The sequence below is a fragment of the Alosa pseudoharengus genome, unplaced genomic scaffold (assembly GCF_046254945.1).
Source record: "Alosa pseudoharengus isolate Yale_2024_CS ecotype anadromous, Long Island Sound unplaced genomic scaffold, YU_APseudo_1.1 YU_APseudo_1.1_scf_7, whole genome shotgun sequence".
NCBI lineage: Eukaryota > Metazoa > Chordata > Actinopteri > Clupeiformes > Clupeidae > Alosa > Alosa pseudoharengus.
This window is the reverse complement of record NW_027468859.1, coordinates 41,164,517-41,189,726: the sequence shown is the minus strand read 5'-3', so window position 1 is coordinate 41,189,726 and position 25,210 is coordinate 41,164,517. Positions and strand designations below refer to the sequence as shown.

The 25,210-nt window shown below is 39.5% G+C and overlaps 1 protein-coding gene across 2 annotated transcripts in view; it reads right to left on the bottom strand.

The window, feature by feature from the left end:
- The window catches only part of ptchd4 (patched domain containing 4), a 30,144-nt gene extending 5,608 nt beyond the window's left edge, over positions 1-24,536 (bottom strand). The window contains exons 1-2 of one of the 2 annotated variants that reach the window (XM_076272956.1): positions 23,937-24,536; positions 10,694-11,171 (exon numbers count right to left, since the gene is read on the bottom strand). In XM_076272956.1, coding sequence (XP_076129071.1) covers positions 10,694-11,171; positions 23,937-24,536 — 1,078 coding nt within the window. The remainder of the gene's footprint in view (positions 1-10,693; positions 11,172-23,936) is intronic. The other variant, XM_076272957.1, reaches the window with a different exon arrangement.
- Between the last annotated feature and the right edge of the window lie 674 nt (positions 24,537-25,210).

Sequence of the window (25,210 nt, the reverse complement as noted above, 5' to 3'; positions counted from 1 at the left end):
CATTTCCCCGTTGAAGCCCAGCGTCCATGGACTTCAATGGGGCTGCTTTGAACAGTTTTTTTCAGTGCTTCAAAACTAGACGGCCATTGGATAAATGCTGCGAGTATGTCCCGCCCACAGACGCTCAGCGTTTCTGGGGGTGAATGGAGGAGTGGGCTGGCCTCGGCTGGCCTGGACTCCGGGCTTTTGCGTGATGATTGGAGGGTCTGTCTCCTTTTGATTGACAGCGATTTTGTACTATAAAAAGTCGCCAAAGCCATTTAATCTCAGTTCCATTGCGGATTTTGCAAGTGTAATCTGAAGACAAACTTCTACAAATGTCTTGGTTTTTGTTTGGCGAAATTGCTTGCCAATTTTCATCGTACATTTCATACACTTATACACATTTCTTGTTTCGGTTTAACCTATTTCCCACATTTCCTCCTTCGAGTTTAATGCTGACAAAGTTAGCTGGCTGACTGGAAGTGTTGTGACAAAGAAAATGTAGGCCTACTGCTGCCCATACAGAAAAATCAAGGGAAAAATATAATCACAGCATGCAGCTGGATTCAGCTTATATTTAAATAGATGGCTACAATATATTTATTAAATAGTAGGCTACAATGATGCATGCAAGTATATGTGGAACCCAACATAGGCTATATTTGGATATCTTGCATACGTCTGCTGACTATATTTAATTCAATTATATGCAGAAAATATAAGAAAGTGGCCAATATTGAATATTTACTTTTTTTTTAAATATGGGGCATGCAATGACAAAATGAATCCAGCTCAACAAAATAAAGAGATACTGGCCAAAATGTGAAAGCTATCCTAGTCTCAGAAAAAAACAAGTTTTGAGAAAATCAGCTTTAAAGTTTGTAAAGTGTAAATGAGTGTACTATGTATATTTCCTCTCAACCAATCACAACAATATACATCCTGATAAAGTTCTCTTGGCCTTTGGAATTAAAATTGCCCCAGTGCTGTTGCTGTCAATCTCTGTTGTCCATTCACCAAAGAAATCCGTACCCAAAGATTGAATTGCTTCAGAATCTCTATTGTTTAATCCGTAAAGATCTGAACTACACAGCGCAGCTTCTGAATGCTCCATTCACGCAGGCGGTAAAACTCGTGAGGCATTCGTATAACTTGTGAGGTAGCCTATAATGTTCAATCAACTTCTGAAGACGACAAGGACATCAATAGCCTAATGCTTAAGGCATAGCCTAATGTTTTTGTTTTTTTATAATAGGCCGCCACCAACTCCAAAACAAATTGAATCGGACCAATCGCAAATCTCCGTGAGGAATCTGGTCAGCAACAACTGTATGTTTAGGTCGCTGTTTCTCCTAAATCTCTTGGCTAAAATAGACATTTTCTCCAGAATAATTATGAGTGGATAGCCTATTTATGATCACTTCTTTAAGAGGCCAAAAGCCAAAACACAGTTATCAGACCAAAGAAAACTGAAACTTTCTTGTTTTCACACAGCAAGCGTCTGAACAAGGAAGAAAAAAGTTAAAAAATAAAAACTTTAATGCACAGCCTACACATTTAGCCTTCAAAGTCATATTTCTAGGTCATATAAAACTTCTAATCAACACTAACCACAGCGGGGGGGGGGGGGGGGGGGGGGCGCTAGTGAGCACCTAAAGGAGTAGACACGTTTTTCCTGAGCTCCTCTCCATGTCATAGAATAATTCCGTATTTAATTTAAAATTCACCAGTTTACCCGACCTCTTGTTAATTTAACCTAAGACTAAAATCGAGGAGAGCGAGACTGAGCGTGGAAAACAGCAGGATAAAAGCCCTATCGAGACTAGAACTTCTGCACCGCTGGGGTTATCGCTAGCATCAGAACGTGCCATGGGAGATCTCAAGACTAGCAAGGACACTAATGCAGAGTCGAGCAGCATTCTTCTGGCAATAGAAAGTATGAACAAGACAATGACTGATCGATTTGACACATTAGAGGCAACGCTAGCATCCACTCCAATCCAGCATCTTTGGTGAGTCTAGGAAACCGTATGGCAGAAATTGAAGAAGCTAACTCCAGCTACGACCACCGCCTCTCACAAGTTGAACAAGTCTGCGTGAAAATGCGGGCGGAAAACCAAGCACTCTGTTCAAAAGTAATTGACCTGGAGGCTCGCTCTAGGCGTCATAATATTAAAATTGTTGGCTTGCCCGAAAAGATCGAGAAAAGAAGCCCTGGTCCGCGCGTGGGATCACGCGACTTTAATTTGTATTTTCCCAGTGAGACGCTGCAACAACCCAAACAACCGGTAGATGGCTCAAGTGAGCAGGGTGTCTCGTAAAAAGAAATGGAGCCTGGAAAACCCTACACAGACTTCACTACAGACTTTAGCAGACTGGTTTAGAAATAATTTTAATAGCCAGAAATATGCCTGCCCTGCCCTAATAAAGAAATATTTGGTTAACTGCGAGTGAATCCCGTTAGAAGCCGTAGCCGTAGAAGAAACGCAGGACAAATTAAACATTCTGGTTTTCTCTGAGTGCAACGATGATAGACAGACATCATTTGGACAAAATATAGAGCATATTAACCTCTGTTGCTCAGCCAAATGCCTTCCTGTTACGCCCTGTTATCACGGAGTTACAGGCGATAAACAATTTTTGATGGTCACAAGTTTACTTCATTAGCGGTTTATTTTTTTGATTATTAAAGAGTGTTTTTCATCTAAAGGTTTGACTTTCAATAGAGCATTTAGTAGAGCATTTAGTGCATTTAGTGCTCTTCCCAATCCCAGACGTTCACATTGCATGTTTGTTTGTAATGGATGCAACCATGAGATAGGCTACGCGTTTGACGGCAATGAGTTGTTAACAGACATGAGCCAAGACATATAGCCCAGCAGCAATCTAGGGACTGTTCGTTATTTATTGAAGGGGCCACTGGAGGAATTTTGAGTGCTTCAGTCAAAAGTTGCATGACCCTCCCTTGCCTGCTAGAAATTGCTCAATGACCCTCCGACAGAATTGTTAAAAAAGACTGCTTTGCGCCACAGCCACACACTGTGATAACGTTCTTAAATCAATCTTTCCCGTGAGCTTGCATGCTACCAGTCCTTCCTTTTCAAATGTGTTGCGCCTGTTTGCACAATTTCACAAATAATCATATGTGATTAATAATATGACAAATAATCCCTGTGCACGGGGACCGAAACAATGCATGCCAACACATTTGACAAAGGACAGATGTATGTTATAGTGACAAAATATTAACTTTCAGTGTTTTACGATGTCTTTGTCATGGGGAAGTTTTTTTCCCCATGCATTTATTCTAGGCTACTGTCAGTGACTGCCTAGAGAGAAGCGGGTTCTGTGTTTCGTTCATGTCAGTGACTGACGCGAGAGTCTGTGTTGCGTTGCGTTAATTTATTTTCAATTGGGCATGTCATGTCGTCCACAGCTCAGTTCTGACAAAGCCGAATTTACTCCTTTTGAAACAATGAGTGCGCGCGTTTGTATGGTTATATTGCTTGACAGGGGGGGATCCCAAGCAGCTTTCAGCCATAAGGCTACTTTGAGAACATTTCCTAATTCACCCGACACTAATATTCAAAATGTTGAAAATTATTTCGGCATAGCCTATTAACTGACCACCCGATTAACGTTGACTGGGGGCCAGGGGGGGTCATCAGACATTTGTGCCCAGTTAATCCGGCCCTGCCCCCAACAAATCACACCTTCCCACCAGCTGTGACAGCTTAAAAGAAGTCAAGAGGACTCCTAACTCACAGACCTATTCACAAACCGGTTTTGTGGCATTTCGCCTGTTTTGAAATCCTATGCGGCTACAGGAGCTTCCAATCGTGAGGAAGCAATTTTGCATTGTAGGCATAACTAACATGCAATAACGCCACCAACAACAACCAAAACTAGGCTACTCATTGTCAACATGTAAATTAAATGTAACATTATTGTGAATCAAATTAAAATGTTCTCTTTTGCAAACGTAGGCATAGGCATAGTAACAGATTAATTTAATAATGTTACAAAGATACTACATCAATCCGTATGTTTCATTAGGCTACTAGGCTATTTGTTTTGCCTTACTCTTGATTCATTTAGGCTAGGCCTTTTTATTCAGTTATTCATCATCTTCTGTCCTTGTGTAGCGCACGCATTCTCAGACCTGTCACCTGCCACTCATCGTAAGGGAGGTGTTTGGAATCATTCCCGCGTTACAATCATCAGCCAATCAAGGTGGTCACTTCAGTCAAGCTCGTGCATGAGTAATAACGTCATCCATAGCAACGAAGTCTCACTCACTCTTAGACTGTTAGTCAAAGATTCTAGAGCGCTCAGCTCCAGAATCTGTTCAGGAGTTGTCATTTTCCCTTACTAAGAGTAGCCTAGGTCTGAAAGGCTGATACCAGTTAGGCCTACGTTCAACAGTAACATAAGTGTAATGAGCTATTCATTGTCGAAGGTGAAGTGAAATTCTTACTTTGGAAAACAAACATTTGCCGATATCATTGGATAGGGAATAGGCCTACTTGTTTATTTTTTACGTAGCCTACAATGGGCAGTTCAGACAAAGCCGAAATGACTCATTTTGAAACATTTGTATGGTTATATTGCTTGACTTAAATCCCAGAGAGTAGGCTAGGCTACCGCACCCCACAGTGATGGGCCTATAGCGGTCTTATGCGTTCAGTGTGGGGTATAAACAAGCTGAGAATTTAGCGGTGTCACGTCTACCTGTCACTTTTATAAAGGCTTTGTTTGAATGGTGTTGGAACAAATAGTAGTTGATTATAAAGGCAACTTTCTGTTGCAATATTCTGTGTGTTCTGGACTGCAGGTAACTTGTTAAGCCAGTGGTTCTCAAACTTTTTCTTTCATTCCCCACTTTGATCAAGGAGGCATTGACTGATGATAGTGGAGATAACGTGTTATCCCGAGGCCTTTGCAAGTCAGCATCTCCGACGGTAGTCTACCCTATTAAAAATATAAGTTTTCGATGTCCCAAACGGAGAGCCATACTTATTGTTTTAACGATCTCTATGCTACTCACCAAAATGTAGGCATGGGAACATGATGAAGTATCCAACTGTCGTGTGTTAAATTATTGTGATTATGAGCCAGTGGGTTTCAAACATTATGCGTGACTCGGACATCTATGCAACAGACTCATATCGTCCTCGCATTCGCAAAATGAGGACATACAGACTGCTCAGATAACAGGTGTACCTCCAGTTATGCACAGTTTTAGTCAAGTCATTTAAATGTGCTGGTGAAACAGTTGTGTACTCTGGGCACAGTTCTGGGCACAGTTCTTCCAGAGCTTCGTGCCAAGTAATAAGCGTTGAGTCGAGATGTTTGTGTGAATGAAACGAAGCGTATAGGCCATAGTGTGACATGCGTAAACCAATGGTGTAGAGATGACGCCACAGGGTTTTATTTAAGAGAGCCTACATTTGTATGTAGGCAATTTATATTCACAATACTTAGGCCTACTAAAATAAAATAGTATTTTATTTGTATAGGTTGTTTAGAGTAAAAAAAAATCGGTCGGTCTTAACGCAAGTTTACAACCGGCAAGTCGGTCGGACTTAAAGGGGAAAAAAATAAATATTTGGGTCGGTTCTAAATTGACAGGGTCGGTCGGGTTATAAAAATAAAAATAAAAATGACATGTCAAGCAGTCAATTGACTACACTGCAGTCAAGAAGTAGGGCAAATTAATTTACGAAACCAAAACGTGGGTCATAGTTGTCTAAGCCTCTATTGCGTAGCCTGTTAAAAACGTCGCCAGGTAGTATTAAATCGGCAACAACATTGTTTTCTGCAGAAGCCTACCCAAGGCTACAGATTAATTCTGAACAGTTATTTCTCTACTGGCTCAATTATCACACCACTGTTTTGATTTGCGTAGCTGCGTTACCCCCAACACTGACAATAATGTAGACAGCAAATTTCGATTTCAATTTTCGTTACCACCGTGTAGTCAAGCCTTAAGACATACCCAAGTAGCCTAAATCGAGGTAATGTTTAATTATGCATGATTTATTTTGTTATTGAATTCGTAGGCTGGGATTACTCTCGGCAAGTCTCCTGCTTTTTCAGTAGGGGCGGCAGGCAGAGCGATGTACAGTGGCAGAGCGATGCACAGTGGCTGAAAGTGGTACTAAAGCTTCACGCAGCTTCATGCCTCGTAATGCGCGACTGAAGTGGTCATTTGAAAGCGATGCCCACTGTACAACGAGGAGGCGATCCATTTCTTCCCCGATTTGCCAGTGGAGGTGATTAAACAGCGCCAGGCTTTTGAAGATGTCCGAAAGAGGTTCAAGGAGGCAGGCGCAAGGGTCGGTTTCATCTACCCAGCTCGACTCCGGGTCACCTTGGGGAACTCGGAGCAGGTATTTTCTTCACTACAAGAAGCCGAGGTGTTTGCAGGAACTTTGTCTTGAACATTGCATGCGCTTGGGATGGCGTGTATTATCTGATATGTGACTTTGTTTCCTGCCATTACGCAGGTCGGGACATTCTCATGACCGTGGTTTAAATTTACTTGTGTGTAATTGCATAATTGGAGAGAGAGCATAGGGATGTTTTTGTTAGCTTAGCTAAACTAGTCTTTCCTATGGTCCGGCAGCCTCTATGCCTGTTTGAGGGGAGTGTGTTCTCACTTTGTTTGGGAAAGTGGGACGGGGGGAGGGAGGGTAAGTTCTTAGTTGTGTGTTTTTTATTTTGTTTTTCTCTGTGCTGTTATCAGTGTTGTTTAAGGGCGTCACATTTTTGCATCACTGTACTTAGATATGCATCCTAGTCTTTCTTCAAGAGGTGGTGGCATTACTTTTACTAGTTGGAAGGTCCATGGATTGGGACATGCCATTAAGAGGGCAAAAGTCTTCTCTCATTTGAAGTCTTTAGCTGCAGACATTATATTCCTACAGGAAACGCATATTAAGCCCACAAGAGCAAAGTTGCTTAGGTGCAGCTGGGTCAATCAAATTTTCCAGTCCACATTCTCCAGTAAAGCTAGAGGAGTGGCTATTATGATTAGCAAGACTATTCCATTTAGGCATATTTCTACTGTGTGTGATCCTAATGGCAGATATATCCTGGTGACAGGCTACATTTACTCATATCATGTCACACTTTTAAACATATATGGTCCCAAGTTTGATGACCCACATTTTTTCAGTAAGGTCTTTAATTTACTGCCCACTCTCTCAGACACACATGTGATTATAGGTGGTGACTTGAATTGTGTGCTTGACAATTTTTTGGATAGATCAGCCCAAACAAACCAGTTGCCCTCTGCTGCCTCCACAACCTTGAATCATTTATCTTCTACTGTCTTTATTGTACAATGGAGTTTAGTTATATGTTTATACTTATACTTATGTTTACCATTTCTGCTGTAAGTGCATGTTGTGTGTGATGTCTGTATGCTACTGAGACCCTTGAATTTCTCCTTGGGGATCAATAAAGTATCTATCTATCTATCTATCTATCTATCTAATTTAATGCTATCCACACATCTAGTTGACATATGGAGGTTTCAGCACCCCACACATAGGGATTATTCTTTTTTCTCACAGAGACACACATCTTTCTCTAGAATCGATTATTTTTTGCTTGACTCCAATTTTATATCAAATGTAATCTCCACCACATATCATAATATTTTAATTTCTGATCACTCCCCTATATCATTGGTACTTGACCTCAACCATAAGAAACAGCAATATAGTTGGCGGTTCCATCCCTCATTTCTCTCCGACTCCTCGTTTACTCAGTTCATTTCTTCTAGGATCTCAGATTTTTTGGAAACAAACGATAACCTAGAGGTTACAGACTCCACCTTATGGAAAGCTTTTAAGGCTGTGACTAGAGGGCACATCATCTCTTTTGAAAGCTCAATGAGAAATGAAAAGAAAAAACGTCTTTTAGAAATTGAAAAAGATCTAACGCAACTAGAAACTGCCTATAAATCTTCTGCTAACTCCACCACCTTACAGAATATTCTTAAACTGAAGTATAAATATAATGACATTTTGTCTGCTCAGGTACAGGAGCAACTGTTTAGACTGAAACAAAAACAATTTGAACTAGGGGACAAGCCCCAGAAGCTATTGGCCTGACAGCTGAGAGGTTTGCAGGCTAGGAGAGCTATACATAAAATCAAATCAAAATCTGGGGACATTATCACTGACCCCAGCAATATAAACAAGTGCTTCAGGGAATATTATCAACAATTATATACATCTAAAGCTGGGGGGGATGCTTCTGCGTGGCTGGAGAATCTGAATCTCCCTAAATTGAGTGACACAGCGTGTGAGGCACTTAATGCTGACATCACCACTCAAGAGATTCTAGAGATGCTATAAAGTCCTTTCCTAATGGCAAGAGTGCTGGACCAGATGGTTTTGGAATAGAGCTATATAAGAAATTCCCCGAACAGTTGACTCCTCTCTTGCTCAGGATGTTTAATCACTCATTTGAAACTCAGAAGTTTCCAAGCTCCTTATATGAAGCCAACATCTCACTAATTTCAAAAGAGGGGAGAGATGAGACTGAGCCCTCATCTTACCGTCCGATTGCATTGCTGAACTCTGATATGAAAATTTTCACAAAATTGATGGCAAATAGGTTAAACAAACATATTGCCTCCATTATCCATGCTGACCAAACTGGTTTCATTCCTGGAAGGCTTTCCTTTTTTTATTGTTAGAAGACTAATGAACATAATGTACCATGACTATAAGAAGGATCAGAAGGTTGCTGTCGTATAGTAGTATAGTCTATAGTATACTACTTAAACGGCACCGACAATCAAAAAATCCAGTGGAAACTATATGGCAGAAGTGTGTAGGCCAATCTGCCCACCAGCTTTTTCAACTTCGCTACCTACAGATGTTTTACCGGTATGATATTTCGAAACGCCATGTTATTTCTCATAGACAATCCACGCCCGGAAGTTGGATGGATACGGAAGTTACGGAGGCGGGACTTATTCTGGAGAGGTCAATTAATCATAAAATGGCCCTGATATGTCACTAGACATTAAGAAATCATGTTCATTTCAAATACTTATATCACTGACAACAGTAGTCCGGCCAGGATATTATCATTTAAAAAGTGAAGTTGCAGCCCTCAACTGATGTTGATGTTGTCATGTTGTGTTTTGGCCTGATGCGCCACCCTCGACCTATCTACTAATCACGAAGTCAGTAGTGTTTCGCATCCAGGGTGCCAGTTCTGCTAGTCAGGGGGGAGGGGGAGGGGATACACTGCTCTACAGTAATTTGAAAGTGATTGCAGTACCAGTTTTGGCCACAATCTTACATATGGTTCCTTTAAGGTAGAGGTTACAAACTACGTAGCGTTAAGAAGGCTTCAGGAAACCAGCCCCAGGTAACTTAGGAACAAGATAGAACTTATTATGACCTGACTGTTGCGTTACGCTTGACCCATGCCACTTTGTTGTTTCCTTTAAAATCTCAAAGTGGCAGTGGTCAAATAGCGGAACCATATATCAATACATATCGTATTTTTCCAAACATCTTCAATCACTTTGTTATTTCCAATGTGATCCCTGCCTTATCTTCTTTTCTCTTATCTAACAATTGTTAATGACCAGATACCATTAAAAAAAATGAACAGTTGTAGATTAAACAAAGACATAAATAATATTTCGAGGTTTCATTTTTAGGCATTGTAAAACAAATCATTTACCCTGATTGTCATACTATGTACATGTTGTGTGGGCTTTTTTGTAACATTTTAAAAATATTAATAGTTGAATAGTATTAGTAAAAAAATGCTTTTCCCTTCTTTCATTTGGGGAAAAAATTGGACAGAGGACAAAAGTGGACAATCATGGGAGTTGTACTGGAATCGCGGCGCGCTCCCGTCAACTAGATCGTTAAGTGTAAGGTGCCAATCTTAGCGGTTTTAAGTCAGTCGGAGTCAGTCCTTTTCTAGTTTTGCCGTTACGACAATATCAAACATGTTTGATATTATCGCAAGTCTTTCTAGTCGTGGCTCATGCAAATAGTGACGTGAACTTTGAAAACCAATAGTGACCTCTCTCCAACACCAAACAGGAAGGGGCAAAGTAGGCGACAGCTGTAGCCTATATGATTATTTGTTATTCTTATAATATTTGTAATTTCTTATACATATTTAGTCGGCTCTTCCACTTGACAGAACAACTCTATATCGGTTAGGGATGTCACGCATGAATCAATGCTGCAGAAACACGAAAATATGACTGAGTTTAGTAGGCTATCATTTCAGTTCCTGTTTATCTATTGCACGATGGGTAATAATTTAAAGGAATCTAGTTGCAGTCTTGTAATTAGTGACCCTGCAAGATCCCTAGTCATTGCAAAATCATAGTCTGTGACTTAAAACTCTACTACTTGTCTTTAGATGTGAGAGGGTCTAAGACTGTAGTCTTTCAAAAATCTTTTCCAAATCTTTGCAAATCTTTCCAAAGTCTGTCAGTGTAAGGAGGGCTTAAGAGAAGGTTAGTGAAAATGGTAAACAAACCCTGTAATCATATTGTGATGTCAAAGACACTGAGTCAAGAGTTTATGCAATGAAAGAAGTAAGTGAAATTTAGCAGAGTAATTTAACACAAAAACATGCAAATGTCAAGGCTCATCCTCTTTGATCAGTGTTAAATAATGGTGCATTCAGCACTATAGAATTTAGACACACTTACCCATGGCAAAGAATGGGATCCCAATAAGTGTAGAATTAAACTTTCCATCAGAAATAAAAAAAATCCCTGCTGCAGTCACATTGGCAATGCAAATAGTCAAGACTCCAAGGAGACCTAGGAAGGGTTTTCCTCTCAGGCAGTCTCTCATGGAGCTAGAGATTGTGGCTGCCAAAAGCACCAGGACAAGGCTGACCAGTACCTCACTCTTCGCAAGTACTCCTGTTTTTTGGAAGTCCCTCAAAAGGCTATAGGATGTGAGTGACTGGACGTGCAGATCCTCACTCATAGTGGACAATCGATGGATGAGTTTGCAGAATTCATTTTCCCACTTTTCAGCTATAACATCCTGTACTGTTGGCCCATTGTTGCGGAGGTAGTAAGTTATCTGTATAGCTCTGGCAAACTTCACCTGCTGGTCTCGGCTGTTGGAAATTGATACACCACCAAGCTGATGTCCGATGAAAGACACCCTACCATCCTGGAATGCAAACAATAGACTAAATTAAACGTCATTCAAGAAAGTTTGTGAAATTGTTAGGCTACATTTTTGGTTACTACTGGTGGGTAGTACTTGAACATTAAACTCCCATGCATCACACACTGTTTGGTGATTTTTTTTAGTGACAAGACACAAATCTAATACTTAGATTGAATAGACAGTAAAGGTATCACTTCTAATACCATTCAAGGGGGTCCTAAACAAGATGAGAATTTAGCAGTATGTCTTGTGCCTGTCACAGCTACAATGTAAAGATTTTTTTGTAGCATGGCACAATCAGCAAAATGAACGCAGCGAAGAAAAAAGCAAAAAAAGTAAGGTATAAGGTATATACAAGGTATTTTACTATTTTAACTCTAAATCAGATAACTTTTTTCAATTATATAAACTAGTGCAGTGCCCATTCAAAACAAACTATTCCTATAGTAAACCCATAACCCAATTCCATGCCCGCAGGTAGGCCTGCTTTAAAAATAGAATGATAGTAGGGAAATACATAATTCCAGCTACGCATTCAATAATGCTTATAATAAATGTACAGTAAGCATAATTTTGTATCAAGTATAAACATTGATGCATTGGACATTTCTTACAGATCAAAATGGCATAGGCCTAATAGTAACAGCTGCTTTGAGTTAAGTATTTAACAACTTGATAATAGAGAAGACAAATACTATTTTGTCGGATGATCGTTATATTGAAATTACCAACCAACTCAATTGTAGCAACTCCTTAGCAACCACTACCATAATGTCAAACTAGCAACCGCCATAGCAACCAACATGATTACCCTAGAAACCAGCATAACAACCAACATGATTACCAAAGCAACCCCCATGACTATCCTAGCAATACCCTAGCAACCACTGCAATAATGTCAACCTCAACAGCCATTGCAGCCAACATGACTAACATACCAACCACCATGTCTACCCTAGCAACATTAGTAACCATCTCATTTACCCCAGCAACACCCTAGTAACTGTGACCATAATGTCAACCTAGCAGCCGCCATAACAACCAAAATGATTACCTTAGCAACCAGCGTAGAAATCACGTTGATTAGCAATAGCAACCACCATGTTTACCCTAGCAACACACTAGCAACCATCTCAATAGAGCTCAACAGTCAAGGCCCACTCAGGTTCGGGAAGTAACAATCTAATTTATGTTTTCCATTGAGAACTGGATTATAAGACAAACAGCACTATCATAACCACTCAAGGTAGACTTAAAACCAGCTATGGCATCATTAAAGTGTATATTGCAGGTTATTTTTTTCTTAAAGTTAATGCAATGTGGTTATTAAAACTAAACTTTAGAACAGTCATCCATCATCGTGTTGTATTTTTGGTATCAGAACGCTGACTATAATATGAAGTTACAATTTTTAAACATTGGGTTAAAACAAAGGTTTTAAACCTTCACCCTCTAACCCGCAACGTGGGGTGCGACATCATCAAGGGTGAGTCCTTGAGTTTGCTTACCAGAGATACCATACAGGTAGACGCCAGAGCAAACATTATGAAAATGGTAAAGTATTGTGTCACAACTCACAACAAACAGGACACAGGGGCCACCTGTTCCCCTTTAAACATAACAAAAAGTTACACGTGTCTGGGTGAAGTTTGTCACGACGAGGAGGGTAGATTTCACTGCTTTTAAAAAGCCATAGATTATAGCATTGTCAGCCTACGAACTTCTGAAAACTGAAGGTACTTTGGTTTATAGATTTAATTAGATGTAAAAACAAGGATGAATGAAATAACTCATATTTTTATTAGGGTTGTCAAAATTAACGCTTTAATCATCGCGATTAATTGTTAAATACATAACGCGTTACAAAATATTAATGCAATTAACGCATTTTGTTTACCAATTTCCTTTGTGGGGGGCTGATGTCACGTAACGGAAGCCGCAAAACCTGAAGCCGCAAGCCTGAGAGTTTATTTTACTGTCTATGCGTTAGCTAAAGATGGAGAGGAACCGTGATGAGCTTTTAGCCGAAAAGTTTCAGTTTAAAAAGTTGCCTGATGCAAAAAGCACAGTGATCAGTGCTTCTGCTAGCACCACAGGCATCACGCACTGTGCGTAGGGCACCAAGGGACAGATGAGGGACCAACATTTAGCCAATAGATAGTAGATTTAATGCAAACTTCTTTTCACTCTTGTTAGAATGTGTATTACAATGTCAAAATGCACAAACAGCATGTTACATAAAGATATTTTTTGGGTCCTCTCCATTAAGATCCAACTTGAACGTTATGCTACTCTATTTAATTGAAAACACGTCTGGGCGTCCACAAGAGAGAGAGAGAGAGAGTAGCAGGTTCCAGCTGGCTTGTCATTGTTGATCATTGATATCTCCTTTTTTAATATAACAAACTTATAAAAGGAAATCATGAAGGCAACAAAGACAAGGTTAGAGGAGATTGTGGAGTTATCCGGTTCTACTACTGACCAGTTATAAACTGTGAGAGCCAGGGCACTTTGACATAGGCTGCACTCACTGTGATTTGGAAAACTGACAAGCATATGAAGTTGTCTTTGCCTTTGTGACTGACTGGTGAGTCTTGAAGTCTTCAATAATTTGTTTACATGAAGCACATGATATGCCGATTGAAACACATTCCACTCAGCTAGCTAGGTGGCTACTGGCTACCAGGCTCATAATTCACTTTTAATTGCAAACAGAAAATGTCTAGCTAGCATCATGTCATTACATGCTTTTATTTCCAAAGTAATTAAAGCTCACTGTTTATACCAACTTAACCTCATGCTTATCATTGTTAATATTGTGCTAGCCATAGGCTATATTTGAATGGAGCTGGTAAAAAAAAGATCACTATGAGAACGTGCAGACACAATGCGCTTTAAGTGACAGTGCACCATTTATAAATTAGTTAAACAGCATCAAATTAGTAGTGTTTCTTAAGAAATTAATATATTTTTTTTTTAAATACTGTGTCATTATTATCCTTTAAATAATATAAAAGTACTTTTACCTTTGTGGTTACTCATCCATTTTGTGATTTATGTTGTATTTAATATGCCCTTTAAGCTTAAGGGCTGTATTTTCGGTCACCAGCGCATGGCGTAAAGTTCGTTATTCACCGGCGCGAAGTTGAATTCGTTATTTTGCACCTTTATTTTTTAAGCATTGCGCCCAGGGGTGTGGCAATTAACAACCTAGGGAGGGACCTGGCGCATTGTCTAAAAATCGCTATCATACACCACCTAAACCTGGTCAGAAGTCAATGGCGAGTTGTTCATATGCTATTTTAAGAGCGCATGTCAACAGTCATATTGGCAGGTGCACGCACCATCCTTCTATCATTCATGAACGCACACCAGCGCACGTCCATGCAAAGCATTACAAATTGCACGATTACAATGGTAAACATAATTAGAATAAAGATATTACGAAATACTGTACATCTCATGATGAGTAGGCTAGTTATTCACCATCATTTGCAAATTGGTAATGACGGTTAAAAGTGATTAGGGGAGAGGCGAGAGACAATGGAGCACAGCTGAAGACGCACTGTCACGATATAAGCAACTCCTCTGCAGGATAAATGTTGTTTTATTTAGTCATTTGAGCAACATTAGGGTAAGTGTTGCTTTTTCCAGCCTATGTTTTCTATGGTAACCCATTGTCAGTCAATAGTGAAAGTAACTGCATATAACTGTCTTGTCGTTGACTGACTCCTTGGTGAAGTTAGTTTCACTTTGCCAATGAGTTCAAATAATAGACGAGTGCAAATGCGTGAAGGCTATGCTAGGTTTTAGTAAAGCATGGTTTAAGAATGACTATTCCATACGGTCTCGCAAGCAGCCTCCTTCAAATGCGCCGTTGAATGCCAAAATACCGATGCATTTATTTGACATATCGCGCGTTGCGCCGTTAAAGGGAATGACAGATGTCATTCTCATTGGTTTAAAATGATGTTACGCCCCAAACACACCCATATGACTGATTAAAAAACCTAGGAACACCTTGTTACGCCATGCGCTCCACTTTTGAGAACGAAACCCCTCCCAATGTGAACTGGACATCCTACTAAATTTGAATAGACTTTTGACGAGTGACGATGCACTTTAGAATGTCATGATAGGGCCCTAAGTCTTTAGGGAGAAAATATATGTTTTAATTGCGATTAATCTAGATTAATTCATTTCAAAATATGAGATTGTTTGACAGCCCTAATATATACATATTGAGCTCTTTATCTACACATTAATTGAGTGTGGTGGTTATCCTGCAATATACACTTTTAGCGATTATATAGACAGCAAAAGTTAACCCTTTCAAACCTGATTTTGTTCTTCTGAGGAGGTGGGTTAATAACGACGTAAGCGATTAGGATTGGCTAAGGCAGAGTCATGTTTCATGATAGCCAATCAGAGCCAGTGTTTTTACACACTTGCCAGCACACGCGCCACACACACGCAATAGCTAAAGTAGAGATTTGATGAAACAGCAGAGGTCAGGAGCAATCCGATGAAAAGTTGGCATTTTCAAGGTGGAGATATAAGCACTACTTCAAATTCATTGTTGTCAAAGGCAAGAATGTGCATGTAATGTGTACATTATGTCCAGGAGCGAAGACTTTGTCGACATCCGTTGTAAGCAACTCTAATTTAATGAGGCATCTCACACACGCTAGTGGCCAAAAACATCGATAGCCCCCCTCCACCAGAGATGATAGCTCGCCATCCACTAGCAAAGAAGGACTCGGAGCAATGTCCTCCAAGCAGCAAAAGCTAGATCTTTCTGCCTCACAACAAAAACCTATGACACAGGCTGAAGTCAACCGTAGGTCTGTCGATGTACAATTTCCCCTTGGGGATCAATAAAGTATCTATCTATCTATCTATCTATCTATCTAATAAATATCGAAAGTTATGTAGCCTACAAACACCTGTCTGTTCTACTAATTTCAACTGGCTTTTCAAAACTGCTCAAAAAATCCAAATTCTTTGACATATAGCAACTTTTTTTTTAACAGTAACGCAAATAGTTTTTTTGGAACAAGTAGTGAGTAACTATAACTAATTACTTTTTTAAAGTAACGTTCCCAACACTGGTAAAATGACATGAGAACTTAGGGAAAAAACACTTTGGCCCCTATTTTAGCGATCTAAAACACATGGTCACTAGCGAATAGGTTAATTAAATTTAGTGGGTTGTCCAGTCCACATTGGGAGTGGTTTTGTTATCAAACGTCGGGCAGATGGCACAATAAGGCGTTCCTATGTTTCTTAATCAGTCATGGATGTGTTTTGGGCCTAACATCATTTAAACCAATGAGAATGAAATCTGTCATTCCCTTTAACAGCAAGCAGCTTCTCATTGTGAGATGTATTTCATAATATCTTTATTATTATGTTTCCCATTGTAATCATGTTATTTGTAATGTTTTGCATGGATGTGCGCTGGTGCATGTTCCTGTGGATGAGAGAAGCAGGATGTGTTGTGCATGTGCTTATATCACTGTTGATAATGCACTCTTAAAATAACATATAAACAACTCGCCAAGGTTTTCTGACCAGGTTTCTCTTGGTCTGTGGTGCTAGTGCTAAATGTTTAGCAGTTTTCAATACACACACAGTTTGCATTGTTTTTTTGTATTTTGGACTGTTGTTTTTACATTGTTTGTTGTTTAACGTATGTTCCAATACGTTATGTTCCAGAGGTATGTTTGCAACATATTTGTTTGTGTATGGAATGTGCGCTCGTTTTACTAAATTGTGCTCTCATTTTCCTAGATTGTGCGCTCAATTTAGTAAATCGTGTGCTTGTTTTTGCTAAAGAGTGTGTTTATTTTACTACATTGTTGGCTAATTTGCTAAATTACACTCTCATTTTACTACATCACAATCTCATTTTAAAGGGACACCAGGCAAGCCTGATGCTTTTTCTCTATGAAACTCCCCCTTTGCTCGGTCTGAAGCTTTTCTTTGCATCTTCCGTCAAGGGTTATTGCTGCTTTTTCACCGGCTCTGTCATTATACACACGTTTGCAACAATCGCTAGCTTTTAGTAGCCTGCCTCTGAGGATGTAATTATCCTGCTTCGGTCGGCAGGTAGGATACACTGAACTTGCAAGCGGGATATTCTTCCTACAGGCAGTAGGGGCGGACGAGAGAGTCTTCATTTGCCCTGTAATGAGTCATTTAACCATATACCGATTTACGAAGATGAGTAATTAACACGAAAACGTTGCCTGGTGTCCCTTTAATGTTTGTAAAATGAGTGCACAATTTAATAAAATGAGTGTACTATTTACTAAAATGAGTGCAAAGTTAGTAAAACAAGCACACTATGTAGTTCAATGAGCGTACAATACACAAAATTGTGTGCACAATCTAGTATAACGAGTGCACAATTTAGTAGAGAGAAAACATGATTTAATAAAAGAATGTATGTTTTCTCGGTACATAGAGAATCTTGCAATGACACCCCCCAGGAGATGTCATTGGAAGATTGTATTTGTATATAAAGATAATATACGCTCGTTTTACTGAATTATGCACTCTTTTTACTAAGGGTTTGTAATTGTCACTCTGAGCGCTCCAAGCACACTAGTGATCAAGGATCTTTGGTTATACTAACGAGAATAGATTGTAACATTGTAGTAGGCTAGTGCTAGAATGTTTTCGAGTTGGCATTACAAGCTGTTGCAACTGTTGCTTAAAAAGATTATTTAGTAGGTTAAAAAAATTGCTCATACAGTGTTCCTCATCATCACTGTCAAGAAGCTGTTGCATTAGTAGAGTTGAGTTCTGAATTCTGAGTTCTGACACATAAACCCTGTTTCACAAGTGCTGTAGTGGTGTCCATATTGTAAACCATACTGTCTGTAACCCTAAATAACCATTCGTAAATTCACGGGGAGTTAGAATGCTCATCTTTTTTGAACTTCAGAGTGTTATTCTATTTTCAGAGTGTCAGATTGAATTTAAGAACGCACCCTAAATTGTGCACTCGTTTTAATGTGCTCATTTTACTAAATCGTCCACTCTTTTTAGTAAATCACTCACTATACTAAATTGTGCACTCATTGTACAAAAAATAGCACAATTTAGCTAAATGCACACAGAATTTAGCTAAATGAGCCCACAATTTAGTAAAATGAGCACACTATTTAGTAAACTGAGCACACAATTTACTAAATTCAGTGCACAAGCTAGTAATTTCAATTTTGAGGTAAAGTGACACAACACATTTATTTTTGACCCACCACTCAGATTCATTTTTGGCCCTTTATGGGAAGTATGTGGGCCACACACTTTAGTAAAATGAGTTCACATTCTTCCAAAATATCCTAAATAAAAAAAAAAATGCATTCAAAATTATTCTTGGGTTTTGAGGATATGTCAGAACCTGACACTAATAAAATGAATGTTGGCTAACATCTCCCAACACCTGGTGTCCATTGGGATGGACATTAAACTTTTTTTTAAATCCTGTACTACACTGTTATGAAATATATTCAAACTAACTTCAAATATCATGCAAATAATATATTCAAATAACCTGCAACGGTTAGAATTATACTGAGTGCAAATTGATTGGGCTAGCATAAACATGAATTCATATAGGGAAAAAAGGTGTTTACATCTGTTCCTGTTGAGCTTCAGAGCCATGCTTGTCTTGTCTGATGTCTGCAGCACTCTCAGTTACAGGTCATGGCTGCATTCTGATTGGGTCATCAAGATTCAAATGGTGAAATTACAGATTAGAATTGGTTTAGACCCAAAAATATGTTGTGTCCATTCCAATGGACGTGGAGCATCAACCTGGTCAGCTAAATGAATAAATGTAAATGTAAGATGTATAAGCAGAGCCTTAAGCCAGACCCCAGAATTGGCTAAGAGAACACATACCGTTCTCCTTCCTGTGTGTAATTGCACAGCCTGACACCTTTAGCCTAGCTTAGCATAATTCACTGGAAGTGGGTTAGACCAGTTAGCCAATGGCTCTCTTTTACAACCCAAATTCCGAGTTGGGACGCTTTGTATGTGAATAAAAAATAATGCCTTGAATTACAAATCATTTCAACTCTATATTTAATTGAGAATAGTTCAAAGACAACATATCAACTGTTGAAGGAGAGAAATGTTATTGTTTGTTTTGTTTTTTTAAATCTGTTCATTTTGAATTTAATGGCAGAAACATGTCTCAAAAAAGTTGGAACAGGGGTAATTTTTACCGCTTTACCTCTTCACCTAACAACATTCTGTAAATGTTAAGGGAGTGAGGAGACCAGTTGCTATACTTTTGAATATGAAATGTGGTCCAATTCCTGCCTGATATAGGATTCCAGCTGCTCAAAAGTCTGGGGACTTCATCATGTTTTTTTATTCCATGATGCACCCAATTGGACAGGTCTGCACTGCAGACAGGCCATTTTAGCCCCTGAACTCTTCCTTTATGGAGAAATAGTGTTATATCTGCTGAATTCATTTTGGAATTGTTTTCCAAGGTCTTCCCTGGAAAGACATTGTCTAGATGACAGTATATGTTGCTCAATGCATATTGCCAGATGTGCAAAATGCCCATGGCATAGGCACCAATACACCTTCACACTGTCATTGATGCTGGGTTTTGAACTGAGCACTATAACAAGTTGGATACGTTGGATACGTTGAATAATCTCTCCTCTTTAGCCAAGCTCCCATTAGTTCCAAAAAAGAATTGCACATTTGATTGGTCTAATCACAGGACATTTTTACACTTTTCATCAGTCCATTTTAAATGAGCTCAAGCTCAGAAAAGATGATAGTATTTCTGTACCATGTCTAAATAAAATTTCTTCTTTGCATGGTAGAGTTTTCATTAGTATTTGTGAATGGAACTGTACTCACAGACGATGCTTATCAGAAGTTTTCCTGAGCCCATACAATGATTTTTTTTACAGAAAAGGGTCTGGTTCATACGGAGCCCCTAAGGGGACATGAGCAAAATAAAATCTAAAGTTTAGTTCCATGTGCTCACGTGAAACGTTACAGTATTTTTGTCAGCTTATTCTGTCCTTGTTTTAAAGGTTTCTCTGGATTCTCTAAATCATTTAATGATGATATGTACTGTAGATGATGAAATCCTGAAATCCTTCACAATTTCATGTTAACATTTTATATTGTTTCATCATTTGTCCATACAGGTTTACACAGTGATTGTGTAATGATGAATCTATCTGATGAGTGATGAATACCTCTACATCTTTACTTCTAAAATACTCTGCCTCTCTGTGATGCTCTTTTTTATCCACATTCATGGTACCAGTTTACCTAATTAGTTGTGAAATGTTCCTCCTTTTGTTGTCTTTGTCATTACACAACTTTTCCAGCCTTTTCCAGGCATCACATTTTCCATTAAATAGTCAAATTTCTCTCCTCCAACAGTTGATATGATGTCTATGAACTATTATCAATTAAATATAGGGTTGATATGATTTGTAAATCATAGCATTATTTTTTATTCACATTTTATAAAACTTTTTCAGAATTTGGGTTGTAGCAATAGCTGTAGGCTAACTTGGTCTAATGATGTGTTCCAGTTGTCCATTACTAGTCATTCAGAATGTTGTCCATGTACACATCCATGTTAACACAGAGTTGGGTGCATTGCAGTTGTCAACAAGTTGTAAGAACAAAATGCTACTTTTTTGTCTGTTTTCCTGCATTGTCTGTTGTCTGTCTGTCTTGTCTGTTGTTAGCAATTGTTACCAGATATAGCAATAGTTTGTAATGACACATTACACAGTATATGACAGAAACAAACATTGTAGCAGCATAGCAACAGATAGAGGATGGACACTATTGTTTCTCCGACCGATTTAATGAGGCACAAAGCAGACAGAGCTGGTAATAAAATAGTCTATACGGCTCTCGTTCACTGTTAATGCGCGTGTTGGAAATTCTAACTCGGGGTTCGAACGAGCTGAAGAGTCGAAATATGACTGCAGGGGCAGGGCCGTGGGAAGTGAGTTTTGGTTGGGGGTGCTGTAGTCGGGGGGGGCTTTCTCTGTTAATGGACAACAGCATACTGGCATTGCATGACACACAGCACAGGCATACATCACTGTCAAGAACATTATGGCTACACTACAGAAAAAATGCGACAAAATGTCGCAAACCACAGATTGATACTAACGCAAACAAAGTAACCGTCTGCTATCTGACGCTACACTAGTAAGGTAACAAAGTTGCTGTAGCCTTGCACTGAAATCGACGGTGAACACGAGAAATATAAAAATGTTGAACACCAACATTAATAAAACGTAATAATTATTGACGCTTCTGACATGGGTGTCAAAACAGGCTAAAGACTCTATCGCACAGCATATTAGACAGAACACATTGACTCAAAACATATGCATAACATAGGCCTACACAACGCAATATTCATAGGCTAGCCTACATTAAATTGATCCACATATCACAAATATAGCCGACAACAAATGCTGACATCATAAACGCACAGTGTAGCCTTTAACCTACACTTTCAAAAAGAAGAGAAAGAACGCTCTGAGGAGGCCACTGAAACAGGCACGCAAAGACACAGATGAATAAGTTCATCTACCTCGCTGAAGAGAGCTCTTGTTTGTGGATGGAGCTTACTTAATATCCATGCCACCTTTCACCGTGGTGCACCGAGACTCCCCGATAACACTATGCATCATTTTAAACTGAAGATTGAGGCGGCCCGTGTTCAGCTCCTTGGGAAACTCACGGTAATATTCAGCTAGCCTACCTAATATGGCATATTGTCGTACCATAAAGCTAGCGTCATAGGATATCTCCCTCAGGTTTGTTTTGTTAATTTGTTTAGTTTTTGTTTAGATCTCCCAGGTCTAATGTAGGCCTAACATTTTTTAGTGCATAATAGAATAATAGACAGGGGACGGAGAGCTTCTTTTTTTTCTGATCGTGAGTGGTATGACATATAAATACGCGTGCTTTCCTGCAGGGGGTGCTGCCGCACCCCCAGCACCCCTACTTCCCACGGCTATGTGCAGGGGGCATCCCAATTCCAACCTTTTGTTTGTAACTCAGAGTAACAAATCGGGAAAAACAACTTGCGAGCACAAATGGAACGCACCATAACCGACTTCCAGTGAATTATGCTAACAATGTCAAACTGAGTTATTGCACACAGAGGGAAAATAAAGTAATTTCCCAAAAAGTTCCCATGTTCCTTTAATAGATTTAAGAGGATGGTATCAGCAGGGGTGCCCACATACTTACCATAAAGGGCCAAAAATGAATCTGAGTGGTGGGTCAAAAATAAATGTGTTGTGTCACATTAAATTAAATTGAAATTAAATACCATATTTTTATCAGTACGGCACTGCCTTAGAGATTCTTGGTGACCACGTCTACTCACTGGTGTCATGGGCCTGTTGATCTCTGCTGACAAGAGATCCACTGCTTCCCAGCCCACCCTGCACCCCTATTGCTCCGTTTAAACCTGTGGTCAGCTAATGAACTGAGTTATTGCACACAGAGGGAAAATAAAGTAATTTCCCAAAAAGTTCCCATGTTCCTTTAATAGATTTAAGAGGATGGTATCAGCAGGGGTGCCCACATACTTACCATAAAGGGCCAAAAATGAATCTGAGTGGTGGGTCAAAAATAAATGTGTTGTGTCACATTAAATTAAATTGAAATTAAATACCATATTTTTATCAGTACGGCACTGCCTTAGAGATTCTTGGTGACCACGTCTACTCACTGGTGTCATGGGCCTGTTGATCTCTGCTGACAAGAGATCCACTGCTTCCCAGCCCACCCTGCACCCCTATTGCTCCGTTTAAACCTGTGGTCAGCTAATGAACTGCAGCTAACCCTTAAGAAACCATTTCGACAGAAATTCCCAGTGGCGTTTAGGACAAACGAGGCGGTCCAAAAAAACAGCACGAGCCAAACGTGGCCGCAAATATTGGGCACCCCTAGTTTGGTTGATGGTTGGCTGAGACACAAACTGTCAACATGTCATGATGGACTAACAGTATCAGTGACATCGGCATTCTTAAATGGAAAGCCCGGTGTCCAAGGAACATAAAACTAGTGCTTTTTTAATAGCCTATAGGCAACACTACAAACAAATTATAGTATATGTTCTGCAATATCCTACCCTTTGTAGTGTTCAGTCCGTCTATAGGCTATGTCCCAAAACACTACAAGATTAGCCTACTATAATATGTTGTCCTAAAATACTATAAGATTAATTATTTTTAACTAAGGCACCACTTCAGCAGGCAATTTCATTATTCAGGAGTCTAAACTTGCGTTTGTACAACGCGTCGGCCTACAGAGACTGAAAAAAACAGCCTGTCGTCTACAGTCCGAAATAGAGCACGCATCTGACAGCATCCGCTGTGCTACACCTCTGTGCGCTTCGATAGCCTCCTGGGCTACTTCACTGTTTCTGTGTTAGGAGAGCAGCTACATCAATAAAGCAACCTTAGCCTGAACTCGAGAGTAGCCTATGTTGATAACTCGAGTTGTCATTCATCGACAACTTTCGCAGACGTTTCGCTTTAAAATGACAGGTTAAGATGACAGGTTTAATTGTGAGAATTGAAAGGAGGTAAATTATGTTTCAACCCATCCATTCATAGCCTACAGCACTGACAACCTAAATCTGCCAACTGCTGCCCCGTGGTAGCTTAACCTAGTCAGGGTGTTTTATGAGTAGCCTAGGCTATCCTTGTGTAACTTGGCATGTCTTACCTTTAATGTTGTATTTGGATAACTCAATGACACCTTGGACAATGTGCTATTTGATAGAATAGCTAATCGGATATCTTCGAGTATTGCAATTACATCATCCAAAACACATCTCTTGTCCCGATGGCTCATGACACAAAGATGAGCGAAAGAATAGTTAAAACCCTTATAATTAACCCGCAAATCCAGCACTTCCTTGTGGACTTGAAGGACCTGGTCAGCCAATTCCAGCACGTTTCCGCTAGATTTTGAATGCAGGATAATCCTGCCATATCTGCCAGGAGTGTGTAGGTCAGAATATAGCTTGTTCTTGGACTGGTCGATCGGGAAAAGACTGTTAGCGAGACTCCGTTCTATTTTAGCAAGACTGTGCGTTGGAGCAACCAGGATTTCGAGGTCTTTTTCTGGCTTAAATCTGCTCAGTACAGTGGATCCAAATATGATAGTTAAGACTGCAGGGACGGTGAGGAAAAAGACAGGATGCCTGCTGACAAATAATCCAAGCCAGTAGAAAGAAGCTTTGAGCCCTCTGTGTATCACTTGCCGCAGCATCCTCCTCCAGATCCAGCTTGCAGATGCCCCGTTTTGTCCTGAGAAGCACATGTGACACGTGGCTCCGATGCCCAGTCCATATGAGAATAGGCTACAATGAATAGGAAATTCGCAACTGATTTATCGAGGGATTTTGTTCTCGTTAATTTGATTTCAACCTGCCTCTGCTCTATGTAGGCACGAAAGTCTCACTAGTTATACTGCAATGGCATAGGCCTATGATATTTTCCCAGGAGCCTGTAGTGCTAACTGCTCCTACGCTTGCGTCGGATTTATGACCATATCATGCAGCGTTAAGGAAGGACTAGAAAATGCTGATGTGGGCTAAGGCTCTGATCAGATGCTTCATGTTTGTAAGTAGCCTATAGGCTTTATTAAGTATTTCCATATTTAATTCATATCTATAGGAAGGCCTATTACAAATTGGAAAGCAATTCCAAGGGCTATATAGCCTTTCAAATTCTAGCATTGTTTTTAAATAGGCCTAATAATAATAATAAGAATTTTATGTTTAGGATGTTATTTAGCGGATGCTTTTGTCCAAAGGGACTAGGCTATTAGATATCAACAAATTAACCAACATTATCATTAGAAATTAACAGTTAAATCAAATAGCCTATAAGAAATGCTATATTATTGTGATTCTACCAGTACATTCTAATAGGCCTAATGGTGGATGTAGCCTACCCACACCTTCTACACAGTTGAAGAAATTAATTAATTAT